At 36.3% G+C, this 14,952-nt stretch overlaps 1 protein-coding gene across 3 annotated transcripts in view; it reads right to left on the bottom strand.

Annotated features, from left to right (window-relative positions):
• Positions 1-281: 281 nt before the first annotated feature.
• The window catches only part of LOC129282060 (glutamine--fructose-6-phosphate aminotransferase [isomerizing] 2-like), a 39,338-nt gene continuing 24,667 nt past the window's right edge, over positions 282-14,952 (bottom strand). For all 3 annotated transcript variants that reach the window (XM_064113504.1, XM_064113506.1, XM_064113505.1), the window contains 10 exons: positions 14,289-14,384; positions 12,950-13,047; positions 12,620-12,740; positions 12,169-12,326; positions 11,664-11,778; positions 10,615-10,742; positions 8,504-8,632; positions 7,810-7,848; positions 7,019-7,180; positions 282-5,901 (listed from right to left, as the gene is read on the bottom strand). In XM_064113504.1, the coding sequence (XP_063969574.1) occupies positions 5,857-5,901; positions 7,019-7,180; positions 7,810-7,848; positions 8,504-8,632; positions 10,615-10,742; positions 11,664-11,778; positions 12,169-12,326; positions 12,620-12,740; positions 12,950-13,047; positions 14,289-14,384 (1,091 nt within the window). In that variant the 3' untranslated portion in view covers positions 282-5,856. The remainder of the gene's footprint in view (positions 5,902-7,018; positions 7,181-7,809; positions 7,849-8,503; positions 8,633-10,614; positions 10,743-11,663; positions 11,779-12,168; positions 12,327-12,619; positions 12,741-12,949; positions 13,048-14,288; positions 14,385-14,952) is intronic.

Consider the following 14,952-nt stretch of genomic DNA (forward strand, 5'->3'; position numbering starts at 1 on the left):
TAGTTTATTTATTTATTGTTTAAAGAGCTGACCAGAAAGAGATACAAAAGGTTTGTTAAAGAAATATACCAGATTTGAGTTTGCTTTCAACCTTCATGTTGTATCAATTCCCGGGAAACTTCTTTTTTTTTTTGGGGGGGGGGTTACAATTATACAACAGGACAATCACTGATGTCCCATTCTCTTCTCTATCATAAGTGTAAGAATGTGTTTCCTCTTTTCCAAGAGTATAGCTACCTCACAAAAAAGACACAAATACTACAACACAAACAGACGGGTCATTATCTCCGATTAGTAATATTTTAATGACAGCTTTGTTTGCAACTAATATAAGTTAGCCTACCTCTCAAGGTGACTGTCTCACATAGTGCAGTGTGGTATAAAGTCATGCTTAAGTGCTGATGCCCATGTGGTATTTCAACTTGTAATATCAATGATGACAAAACAGAAGCGCATGTTCCCTTAGCACAATCTAAGCAGTGCTATGACTTGTTAGAAAGCACGTAACACAGAATTTTTAAGCATGACATTAATCACACTTTACTTTGTGAAATGGTCCCCTGGAGTTGAACTCTACTTGAAATAATAATTCTTTATTTCTGGACACACAGATTTGCACAAAGCATTAAATACATCAATATCAAGGAACAGTAGATTAGACAGCAATTAATAATGAGAGCATTTAGTGGTTTATGAATCCATACATAATGGCATACTCATGCACAGAAGGCAAACATATAGTACATGTACAGTGTTCATCACAAAACTTTCACTCAAAATGTTCTCATAAGAAGATTGAATACCAATATACACAGGGGTAGTGTCAGGGTACTTTAGGGGGCAGATTTACCAAAAGTGCAGCTTGATGAGTCATCTCATTCCTTTTTTGTGTTTCCTTTTCTTCTTTTTTGTTTTCTCCTATTGCAAGAAAATCACCTTTGACAGCCTGCCCCCCCCCCCTCACTGTAACATGATCACCCCTGAATATATGTGTAAAGGATTACCAAAATTATGCTGCTACACTGAAGTGGCCTAAATTGCACATTTTCATCTTTCAGCAAGGCTAAATCCAGCTGCCATAAAACTAGGAATTTGACCAATTTCAAGAACCTGGATAAAGGGGAGGATTTCATGAAACAAAAACATGTGGACAGTGATTTTTACCAACAATTGGTTAAAAGCTACTGAAATCCTTACATCTGATTGGCTGAGAACACATTAGTCAGTAAAATCCACTAATGAGATACTCCATGAAACACTTCCCCTTTTAAAAGAATTCTTTCCCAGTATGTACTGTATATAGTGGGCGAAGATACTTCCATTCTTTCCCAGTATGTACTGTATATAGTGGGCGAAGATACTTCCATTCTTTCCCAGTATGTACTGTATGTAGTGAGCGAAGATACTTCCTTTCGGAACTTGACTGGGTATTTTTACATTCTGGCATAGTACAACCGAATACAGTGGCATAATCCAACTAATTTTGGGGGTCTTTTCTGCAGTATTTAACAAAAGCTCCCTCACATATAAACTTGAGTTTGAAAACATAACAGGCCTAAATTCACAAACGTGGTTTCAATTGTACCATGGAACAAAACCAAGGATTATGCATAGTTTATGTACATAATTACGCTTCTTTCATTGCGTACACAAAGAAAAGTCAGATTATAAATGCATGCTAGTGGTAAGGGGCACTAAATCGAATGAATAATACAAGATATCTGCAAAGTCTAGGGTTTTTGTACCATGGTGCAATTGAAACTACCATTGTGATTTTGGGTCATAACTATTTACCCTAGTATCCTGTAAAATAGAGGGGAAATGGTATGGTAATGATGTATGTGTGTTTGAAAATGTAACACGTAAATACATAAAGGCACTAAGTCCATTTTATGAAAAATAAACAGGTACACAATAACAGCACTTCATAATTATGTCATGATATTAACAACTTATTATAAAGAGATTATATAAATTCAAAACAGAGAATTGTGTAGCATACCTAGTGATCACCTCTCAGATTTGGCCCCTCTTAAAAGACCAAGATCCAAATCCAAGATTTTACAGAACTTCACTTAAGTTTTACATGGATTTCAAAAGCCCTATACACATGAAACATTACAATCTAACACTTCACATTCAACCTAACAAAGATCGGATGAACAGGAAAACTTTTATGCAAACAATCCAACTCTTGCAATACCCCTTAAATTCATCAACAATTATTGTATTTAGATCCTAAATCATAATATTAATCCTTCATTAGATTTCTGAACAAAATTTTGATCTTGTGCTTTTTACTTTGTTATGGAATTGGGTTTTAATATCACTTGTATTCTCTGTTCCGCCATACTGTACATATATCTTGCATCTACAGCTATCATGAAATGAAATAATATGTGATGAATATATCCACCAACTGAAATCCATTTAAATATCATGAAATAAGTTAATGAATGTACATTTGGAATGCTGACTTGAGATGAATATGTTAATATTAAACCAACATTTGGAAGACTATAACAGAGGAAAATAGCAATATACATTAAAAGAGAGAAAACACTCAAAACAAAAAATAAAAACAAACCAAAAGGCAATTTCAGTACCAATGTATATGAAAATATAAGTCTGGTAATTAAATACACACTAACAGAAAAAAAAACTATTCACTGATATTGCCCCCACAGTTAATTTCTTAGAAAAAATGAAACTATATTTCTAATGACAAATTTTATATCAAAAGATGAGTATAAGTTACATTCACATGTTCATACATTATCCAACATTCCAGTCCTTTCTTTAAAATATCAATAGTGATTTAAATGTATAAATACGCCATCACAAATTCATTTATTTTCATCTTCTAATTTGGTCACTGATTCCCAACAGGATCACAATAAGGGTCCTATTCTGGTTCAATGACACAGAGTTAAGTGAAAATTAATCACTTAAATACTAAGTCACAAGTGTCAACACCAAACATGCATGCATTGTTCAAGGCCTCTTCAGCATGTTATACGTGAGCTAAGTGCGAGCCGAGTGAACAAAGTTTTTATCATTGCAAACCTACCATCCAAAATGTACCATTGCACAGCCACATGACATCATAATATGATTGCTGCATATTCAAATTTGTGCTGGCAAACCGTGCCTAAGATTTCTTCAAAGACATACACAACTTGCTTTCTTTCTTTAATTGTGACTTCACTTCCAGCTTACACATGGACTGTAAGTCGCACAATTGAAAGATACACCGGTGTCTACAATGTTATATTGTAGCTGGCTATTAAGTAACTTTAAAACCTTGCTGTATATGCCAAGAATTTGTTACACTTCTTAATTGCCATCAATTTCTCAAACTTGTTTGTATTCATTGAGAGATATTTATTATAAATCTTTAAATCCCTCTTTCATCCCATGCAATATTTTGACTATCACACCCATGTCTATTCACTATTTCATACCATTCCATGGTTCTGGGAGTGAAATGATAAAGCAATGGTGTGACAAAGACATTGTTCTATGAATTATAATGTTATATCCGCTTTGTAATTAGCACTGCACAGTGCTGCAATATCACAAGCCTTTTCATAATATTTTTTTCTTTCATATTTACAAATATACAAAATAAAGCAGATCAATTCATTCAAGCATTCAATTCAATCAGTCAAATTTTATACCGGTAATCAGTTCTTGGCATTCATTAAAAAAAAATGGATATGACATACATGTCATCACCAACAAAAGCCCTGTGGTATGCTTTGTTACATGTACATATAACTATAGTTGAATTTTAACTACAAATTATTCACAGTACCAGTACACAAACATGAACAAACACAGATATGCACATCTGGGACTGAAATGAATGCAGCAATGCAAGCATGGTCCATATGAATCTACAAATCTCACAATAAAATCATTTTCTTGAGAAGTAAAAGGAATTTATAATTGTACAGTAAGAAATCATAATATACAACTATAGTAGAATCTGAATGCGAATAATTTATTCCATAAAAGCTTTGTAATCATACTTTTGCTTATTGTTCTTAAAGATGAATACATCAGCAGGGCAATGGGTGATCTCCATGTCCAAGTGAATATCAATATTCATATATGTTGTACAGAATAGTCTGGAAATTTAAATGAAATAATGACTACATACATAAATAAACTTAACCAAAGCTAAGGTTCCTCAATAAATAACCCAAAAAAGCATTTTGATGCTAAACAAATGCTGATTATATATAACCTTTAATAAAAAAGAGTTCCTAATTATAACATCTCGCCAGATTATTCACTATATCTTCATATACATCCATATGGGAAGGATTCATTTCCAAAAGGCACTAAATTCACTTTTGATAGGATTTTCATCATTGCCTACAAAAGCATTGAACTACAATTCTCAAGCAATTATGAAAAAAGCACCTTGTAATATCACTTTTCAATGACACCCATTTAAATACTTCTCAGAACATGAGAACATTTTGAAGTTATAAAAATGGACTTAGTGCCTTTTGGAATTTAACTATTCAGATACTGTCTACATATGAAGCTTTAGACACTGATACTGGTCATAAGGTCGTACTTACATTGCACTAAAATTGAATGGTAGTATTTACACAAAGGTACAAGGTTTGATGATGTAATTCACCTTGAGTGATTCTGGCATATTATTAGAAAGGCATTTTACCCCATGAATACCAAATAACACTCAATGGGCATTGAAAGTCAAAAAGCCTTTAATTATGATCATTCAAATTTTCCAAAGGGCTCTTTACCCATTTAATATAAGCGAGGATAGAGATGAATGTTCACAAGAATTTTAGAATTCAATATATCAGTAATTTTTCAATTTTTGTTATCTTTCCTACTTACACAAGGGACTTTACATGTCAATAATTACAATAATATAATTTGGCTTTTATATAGCAATAAACACACTGGAACAGCGTCCTACAAAATGCTTTACACAAATAATATTACAGTAGATATAATCTAAAGGATTTTGAGTCAATATTCATCGACATGAAGAGTTGAACATTCTTTCAGCCATTCATCCAATATACTAATTTAGATTACATAAAAACTTAAAGGTGTAAAAATCTGAATTTCATTCTTGGTGTAGGGGGAAATGAATTCTTCAAAAAGCTAAATAATATGCAAAAAATCTTCATCAATTGAGTATTTTGATCAAATTTCAAGGTACTTGCAATCTTCAGTAAAGCTTGCCGAACCAAACGGTATTTTCACCTGGATTATTTTTAGGGGGTGGTCTATTTGTCTAGTATTATCAATGTGGACTCATTCAAATGTTTGTTCAGAAAATATTTTCAAGATGTGATCACATGATCACTGAAAGGTCCCTTGATTCACGTTGAGGTATAACTTATCCCCCGACAACACACTCAGTTATGATTCCCAAACTGGGAGTTGGATTTCACGAATCACCATTTCATGGTTTCAATTAAATTTGTATCACAATGAATCTGTAAAATTTTTAATTTATAAACTTGTACAATATAAAGTCACACCTAGTTACATCACATATAGTATAATACTTCTATAGCCTTCGTACAACATCTCTTCTTTTGATTCTTCTTACAAATAACATCTCTCTATAAAGCATAAATCATATTATAAGCTTGCCTCTTTCTCTCAATTTTCATAGAAATAAAAGAAAATTCCAACAAGAATGAATTGGTCGCAGCAACATTTGGAATGAGAAAAAGGAACGATTTCTTGATAGAGAAAAGTGAAAAATGTGAATGACCTCAGAGGTAAAGCTGGTGAAGACAAAGTGTTGTATGCAGGAAGGCAGAGTTGACTGAATATTGGGATTGCCCAGAGAGCTTACTCGACAGTGACGGATTTAGCCAAATTCCTTGGGCAATCAACCTGTGAATGAATGAAAAAGGGTGAGATGAAAATATATTATTTTGAAATATAACAGTTTGTCAGAAGAAGAGGGTAGAAAGAAAATGAGGAAAATTTCTTTTCGGAATAAAAACTGATTCTGTCTGAATTCACAGTACATTAGATCATAGAAACATAACCTTCAGCATGTTACTATCTTAAATCTTACAACCAACATGTAAATACTTGTCAAACTTTGACCTCCTATACCCTCAAAACTCAATGGCTCGTATTCTGGTAGCAGGTTTAACTTAAACTCAGGTTTAAAGTTGTGGTTTAAGAATGGATAGCCAATTGTTACATAAATCACTAACAGTAGAGATATCATACTTCAGCTCATTTGGCTCTCAAATCTTTCATAATTGAATAGGAAGTATAAATAGATGATTGTCTTCACCATCGATGAATCAGGAAAGAGCACAGTGAACATAAGAAACATACAACTTAATAAAAATTTTGATACTTTTGGCTTCCCATACTTAAACCACAACTTTAAAACTGAGTTTAAGTTAAACCTGCTATCAGAATACGGGCCAATGACTTTAACAGATAGTTTGTGAACAGGATGCAGACAACTACTGCATCAAGTTTCAAAATGATCAGAAAATCCCCTCACAAGAATTCCTCTGTAGTTCAAATACTTCTTTTGTCAACTTATTTTTCCTTCCAAACCTCTTAAGAAACCTCTTTCATCAAAAGTGACATTCTTTTAAAGGGCTTTATATTAAAGGAGATGGGTCCACACGATGGTAATGGATTATAATTTTCAAGAGCTCTGAGATTCCCTATTCAGAATCTGTCAACTAATTTGAATATCTTTATATTGTAAATACAATTTATAGCTTTCAGCCCAGTACATAAGATCGCAATGATCGATCTATCTGATAAGTCTAGGAACCAGAAGGATTTGAACCTCTAATCTACCGCGACTGTACCACCAGGCCATCACTGGTCCATGGCACAGTCACGATGAAGATTTTCCAGTATGCTTTGGATAGGATTCTGATTCTCATTTTGAAAGTAGAGTTCACCCATACCCAATGCTCACTCTCCTCTTCAAAAAAAATACAAAAATACACATTCAAAATGTTAAACTCACATCAAATCCTCTCAGGACAGCTATATGGTAAGCCAGGAGCTGAAGGGGTATGACACAGAGGATACCAGTCAAGCAATCAACGCAGCGGGGTAACTGGATGGTACGAGAGGCGGTACTCAGAGCATCTTCATCACCGGTCTCACAAATGATGATCGGTTTGCTCTGGGAGATGGTGGATAGAGAACCAGATAAATCAGATTTTAAAGGTTGAATTGAATCTTAGTCATTACATTCTTGATTTCTTGAAAGTACAAGCAAAACAGAACATTTGAAAATAGCTCTTAACACAGATGCATTATTGGTTTGTTTGGTGGTACAAGAGGCCATGCCAAAGCAATTTCATCAGGATAAAGAAAAGAATTTGTATCTTTCCTTCCATTTCTCTTGCCCCTAGTGTCCCCTCCCCCCGGCGAAAATCATAATTTCATCTTAATGTGTAACTACATGTATCATACCTTATAATAAACAGCTTTTCACAATCACTTTGAGACAGTTTCCTCCGGAATTCAAATTCACAACCTTAACCAAATGTTATCTTACATCAATCTCACTGTTGCTTAAAAATGTTCCAAATAGCAAAAAGGACGAACAGAATATTTGAAAACAGCTCGGATCACAGACACAATAATTGTTTGTTTGATTTATACTAATACTTAGTCTCATTTATTGTGTAATATTATATTTTTGAAAAACCAGGATTACTGCTAATACACATACATAAATGAATATATTTTCACAAAGACAATGACAAAAATTGATGTGTTATCTAAAAGATGCAAATAGAAACATACCTTGCGAGCTACAACCTGACGTAGAGCATTCTGGCATTTCTGTAATAAGAAACAAAAGTCAGAATATATAAATACTACATTTAAGTCAGCTATTATTAAATTACTTCAAACCTATAAAAGGCACAAACAAACAAAATAATCAATAGACACTGCTCAATTCTACTAAATACTATTTTACATAGATCTTAACAAACATATGGGGAGTGTTACTTCAACAATACATGCAACAATTTTCCTTGATTCTCACTGGCTGAGAAGCAGTTACTGTGGTAACTGTTGGATAAAATAGACTTTTTCAAATACGTCCGATAAGTCCTTTCATGAAATGACCTCAAATAGAATTCAAATAAAATGCATCATTTATGAGGTGCCGATTATCTAGTTGCCTATTCAATGGCACACTATACATGTATATTATAACCCTGGCTTACCAATTAAATACCCTAGTTGGTAAGATTTTTTTTTAATTATTTTAAAAAAATAGAGAAATGACAGTGCCCCCTAACCAAAGGATATGTTACTAGTCCTGCAAGGTCGTGGGTTCAAATCCCAATCAAGGCAGTGTGATTTCTCACATTCTTGATCCAACAACATAAATTTCTGTTACTTTCATATCGCATCCACGCTTATTTTGTTCCTCCACCTCCAGCCCCTTCCATCACCGCCTTACAGCTATCCCTTTTTCCATACATACCACATATGTTCCATCTTTCATCATAACGAGGATGACAGGCATATCCTCATCAACCAGAGCAAGAGGGCCATGTTTCAGTTCTCCCGCCAGGATGCCTTCTGAGTGAAGGTAGCACAACTCCTTGATTTTCTGTTAAGATAGAGAGAATAGAGAATGGTTATTCCCGGTGTAGGCCTACAGAATTTGATTGATAATATCAGTAATATCACCTGGTTTGTATCCACTTGATGTACAAGCCAGATGGTCTAATTCTGAGATCATCTGACACCATCATTGCTAAGCCCACTGGCCCGTATTCTGAAGTCGGGTTTAACTTAAACTCAAGTTTAAAGTTGTGTTTTAAGTATGGATAGCCAGTTGTTACATAGATCTATAACAGTAGAGGTTCAATGTATAAGCTCATTTGACTCCCAAAACATTATTAACTGCCTGGAAAGGATAAGTATGACAGTTGTCTTCACCATTAAAGAATTAGTAAAGAGCACAGTAAACATGAGAAGCATTCACTGTAAACTTCAGAATACAGGCCACTTGGTCTATTATCAGTTTGGTATAATAACCATTGGACAAATCATCACTTGGGCTTTCTGTCATTTACTCCATGGCTTAATTTCCACTTCCAATGTTGTAATTTAATCCGGTTACGAAAAAGCAACAAGGTAACATTTTTGCCCCAACCAATTTCCCTGGTAATGCATGTGGTAAAGTTGAAGTCCCTTCCCATAATGAAGAATACTTCTCCCCCCTCCCACCTCTTATCCCCTTGGTATGGTACCTCTAGGCTTCAAATCTAGCCACCATTTTAGTCATTCCTACCAGAGCACCTTCCAGGCATGTAGCAAAGTTGAAACCCCTCCCCAGAGCTGCCAAGTTGTATTTTGCATTTTCAGTATTCTTATCCCCCAAAATCAGTATTTTGACAAAAAAATCAGTATTTTACCGTGTGAGATAAATATTTTGTATTTTTCCCCAAAAAAGTGTATTTCATAATAAAATGCTTGGCGCACTCGCCCATCACGGCGCTCAAGCTGCATGCAAGCTAAAATGCGCACTGCTCTTGCAGATGAAAAAAAAAAACCATTGAAACTTGTGTATATCTCACCCTGGTTTTTACAAAATGATTGAAAAAAAAAACAAGTTACCTGAAATTACATTGATCTAATAACCATATTTGTGTACGTTTTATGAAATAGAGACATATAGAGATGATTTTTCTCAATAAATTACGATTTAAAAATTTTTTTTTTTTTTTTACAAAAACATATTTTTTTAAGAAAAAACGTTCTGCCGTATTTTGGTTGTAAAAACGTACTAAATACGGCTAAAACGTACTGGTTGGCAGGTCTGCCTCCCCATTTGAAAAATACTCCTCTTTTCACCCCTTCCCCTGCCCCCTCTCACCACCCCTACTCTTCCACCCCCTTTATCCCCATGGCATGGTACCTCTAGGCTTCAAATCTAGCAACCATCTTAATCATTCTTACCAGAGCCCCTTCCATGCATGTAGCAAAGTTGAAACCCCATAATTAAAAAGAAGAATACTCCTGTTTTAACCCCCTACCCACTCCCTTTCTCACCCCCCTACCACTCACATTCTCCCTCCCATTCACACCCCTTGGTATGGTGAAGGTAAGCATCACGAAATGTCTAACAACACTTGTCAGCATTCTTACCAGAGCCCCTTCTAGGCATGTAGCAAAGTTGAAACCCCCTTCCCATAAGAAGAATACTCCTTCCCCCTCCTCTCCTCCTCCCACCCATCATCCACCATTTTAACCATTCTTACCAGAGCTCCTTCGAGGCATATAGCAAAGTTGAAACCCCCTTCCAATAAGAAGAATACTCCTTCCCCCTCCCCTCCCCCTCCCACCCGTCATCCACCATTTTAACCATTCTTACCAGAGCTCCTTCGAAGCATGTAGCAAAGTTGAAACCCCTTCCCATAAGAATACTCCTTCCCCCTCCCCTCCCACCCATCATCCACCATTTTAACCATTCTTACCAGAGCACCTTCGAGGCATGTAGCAAAGTTGAAACCCCTTCCCATAAGAATACTCCTTTCCCCTCCCTTCCCCCTCCCACCCATCATCCACCATTTTAACCATTCTTACCAGAGCTCCTTCGAGGCATGTAGAAAAGTTGAAACCCCTTCCCATAAGAAGAATACTCCTCTTCTGAACAAGCTCTTCAGCAAGCTTCTTGATCTGGTCGTCCATCTCCAATACTTGTTTGATTTTATCTATCAATCAGAGATGAAATAACGATGTTAAATCATATTCTCATTCAAAATGTACAGGTGAATCGGCCTATATTTAATATCTTTTGAAAACAGAAATCTGTTTGATTTTAAGAGGCACACTTTGATAGAAGACATATATTTTCCAATGGCAGAAAAAAGCTTCTGAAAACTGCTTATCTAATAAAAGAGAGCCAATGGAGTAAATTAGAGAGTCAAAAGGGGCCTAAGCTTTCGATCCTAGCAGAATCTTCGTCGGGGCAAAATGACAAACATATAAAGTGGAACAAACATAATATAGACCATAGACATGCAACAGCAACACTATAAACAAGGAGACAAAAGGGCATTAGAGAGTTGTGATGACCAATCAGGTTGGAGAAGGGGATGAAAGCAAAGGAGTAGGCAGACACAAAGGGAAGTCAGTGTAAGTAAGGCCAGTAAAATACCTTTAGCTGTGAGGGATTAAGACAATTGGGCAGGCAACATCAAACAGGATCTTTATATGTTTGTCATTTTGCCTCCGACGAAGATTCTGCTAGGATCGAAAGCTTAGGCCCCTTTTGACTCGCTAATATATATGTTCCAAAGTTTGCATGATGAGGGGTGTCAATAAAAAAAAGTGAAGTCTGACTAAAAGTCATTTCTTAGCGCCAACATGCATTCTCTTCCCCCTGATCAAAAAATCATGTAAAAAAGGGGGAATTATTGGATTTGGGGATTATCTCTTTATATCCTGTGTGCTGTTCCATCTTAAAATGTCCCTCTTTCACATCCTGCAAATCATAAAAAATACTATGAAAAAATAAAAACAGTCTACATAATCTGGATGATTGAGAACGTCTAAGAGTTTAGAGATAATGTGAATGAGGTTAGATGATAAGCAACAGTGTAATATGTAGGAAAAGAGGTATTTTGACTTACTTGGTAGATCCTGAAGTTCTTGGATGATCTCGTGTCTCCTAGATGTGAAGGATAATCTATCTTGATTCATCATCAGAGCAAACATGACCAGAGAGATGAACTGACTGGTGTATGCCTAGATAGGCGAGAATGAATAGATTATCAGTATCATCATCCCTATCATCATTATCATTATCAAAATTATCATCATCACCACCACCATCATCATGGTCGTTATCACCATCATCATTACCAACATCACCAATGCCACCACCACCAACACCATCATCTTCATCATCGCCACCATCACCCCACAACACCACCATCCTCCTCACCGTCATCGTCGTCGTCATCATCATTACCAACACCACCACCACCACAATCATCTCCATTTTCATCACCATCACCACCACCACCACCACCACAATCATCCCCATCATCATCATCATCGTTACCACCACCTCCTCCACTACCACCACCACCACAAACACAAATTACAGCATCTTCAGTGCCCTCTCTATCCTACCTTTGTACTTGCAACTCCAATCTCTGGACCGGCATTAATGTGAACACCGCAGTGTGTCTCTCGTGAGATGCTGCTACCGACAGTGTTGGTGATTCCAACTGTGAGGGCGCCCCTTGATTTACAATAGCGCAGAGCATTCAAGGTGTCTGCAGTCTCACCTATATCATATTTAGATGGAAAAGGTTTGTTTGAGTTCAACACCAATGAAATAATTTAACTTCATGCTCAATGTGGAAGCTAAAGTGCAGTTCTGAAGCTCTGAATTCCATCCCCTAGAACCCCAGTGCCAAGCTATCAAGCAATAAATCTGCCACTACCAATATCATGAAAAGGTTAAAATGCAATTATCAAGGTCAGTGGTGATTTACTTCAATGAAGAATGACCGCAATCAATCACCTTACCACCCCCAACCCCTCCAACCAACAACGATGATGATAATGATGTACTGACCTGACTGGCTGATGAAGAAAGCTACATCATCTCTGAAAACAGGAGTGTGACGGTCCAAGAAATCACTTGAAAGTTCAACAACAACAGGCAGCTCTGTTAGCTCCTCAATCAACTGACGAGTCTGGAGGGGAAAAAGCATCATTCTCTTTCATTGAATTTCACAGGAGGATCTCGTAAAGACACTTGTCACTGCTGTAAGATACTGACATACTTTTATCTTTCATAAGATTTAGATTATATGGTACTGTTAGTGCTTTGGGGAGTTTAAATTGGAAGCTACATTTCTGTCATGTTTGTATGGATCAATGGTATATTTTTTGAATGACTTACAGCCACTGCAGAGTGATAGCTGGTTCCACAGGCCAAGAAGAGAAGACGACGACACCTTAGAATCTCATTCATATGATCCTGAAGACCTCCAAGGCACACTACAAACACAAATTGATAAGAAGTACAGTAAAACCTGTAGGTACAGAGAGCCCAAGGGTGACAAGAAAAGTGGCCCTCATGACCAAGGCCCCGTCTTACAAAGAGTTGCGAATGATCCAATCAATCGCAACTATGGACGGCCAGCAACGTCAACATCTATTATGCATGTTTTTTCAAAATATTTTCTAGCTTTGATGTATATTCATGCATTCATTTTTTTCTTGAAATTTCAGTGTGCTTTTCTTTGTTTACAAAGGACATTATACAAATTTCCTGGAGAAAAAATTATGGCACTGTTGGATTTCCATAGAGTTATGATTGATTGGATCAATTGTAACTCTTTGTAAGACGGGGCCCAGGTGGCCTGTATGTTTGTGCAATATATGTTTTGATTCAGATAAGTGTTCAAGGGAAGAAATGTGTGGTCCTTATATACAAGTGATCACGGAAGCAGGTTTGACTGTTTAGGCATGAAGAAAATGAACTGCAAAGTCTCTTAGTAAAAGTCAGCTCAATTTGAGGTGAGAGCCCCGTTTCTGTATGATGATGAAGGGTAAAGGACATTTCATAGTAAACAAAACAGAGTAACAAGTGGATCATACAACATGCAGTGCTGGTCAAAACATATATAACATTGAACTCATAAAGGATCACACATGCAAACATGTGTTGGTGCATACATTTGAAATTCCCACCCCTGATAACACTCAAATGCATAGAGTGAAGATAACGAGGCTTGTCAGCAATGTTGACTTACACATACAGGCTGCGCCTTCATTAAGTTTGAGATTCATATTCCATTTTTATTTCAACAAGTACAACACCAATCCAAAAAGTTTGCTGTATATACGATCCCAAAATATATTATAGTAAATCAGATTGCAGTTTATAATTTTTTTTCAAAATAAATTTTACTACTTATATAATGTGTAAATTGGCCTCACGGCCATGAATGATGTCCTATTTGTCAATTCACCATATTAAATAATAAAGGATGTGAACCAAAATGAGGGGGTCCACAGCAGCCAAGCAATTGGTGCTGGCCACTCAAAATTATGTAAGAAATCAAAGTTGGTACTTTATGATAGTGCTAGGACAGCAATTTGCCAGTGCAAAAGGCTATTTGAAGAAGCACAAATACAGACATCAAATGCTAATTTTTATTTCATCTAATTTCATTTAATTTATTGGAACAGAAAAGAAAAGTTCAATACAACGATAATAATGTTCAATACAATACCTGACTTATTTTCAAAGTTCACCCTGCCACGCATCGTATTGATGACAGATTCTGGCTGCTCAAAGATTTCCTTCAACATGAAATACCTGTAGTTCCCTGTATGACAGATAAGAACAGAAGTTGATGCATGGTACTTAAAAAATAATAATAATAATAATATTCCGCATTTATATCGTGCTTTATACATCGGAACGACGTCTCTAAGCGCTTTACAGACATATCATTACCCCGGTCATCGGATCCTTGTATGCACCTTCTCCACTCCCTGGGGAGCATTCCAACAAGAGTTCCAAGACTCAATTGCTATAGGCATACTACATATTGGCTTTTGCATCCTACCGGGTACCCATTTAACACCTGGGTGGAGAGTGGCAAAGTGTGGATCAACGCCTTGCCAAAGGACGCTAGGCCATGGTGGGATTCAAACACACGACCCTCTGATTACAAGGCGAGAGTCAGAACCGCTACACCACGTGGAGTATTAACCGGAGGGAGAGAGGATTTGTACAAGGGCTATTTTTCTCGTAAAATATCAAAGCATCTAGAGTATTGAAGGGTTTAATTTTAAGAGAAACAAAAGCTGGTACTTGGGAAGCTATCAAAATTCCTAAATCATAACACAGAAATGCATCTATGGTACTACACACATTCAATTTAAAGGTTT

The sequence above is a fragment of the Lytechinus pictus genome, chromosome 18 (genome assembly GCF_037042905.1).
Source record: "Lytechinus pictus isolate F3 Inbred chromosome 18, Lp3.0, whole genome shotgun sequence".
Classification (NCBI taxonomy): Eukaryota; Metazoa; Echinodermata; class Echinoidea; order Temnopleuroida; family Toxopneustidae; genus Lytechinus; species Lytechinus pictus.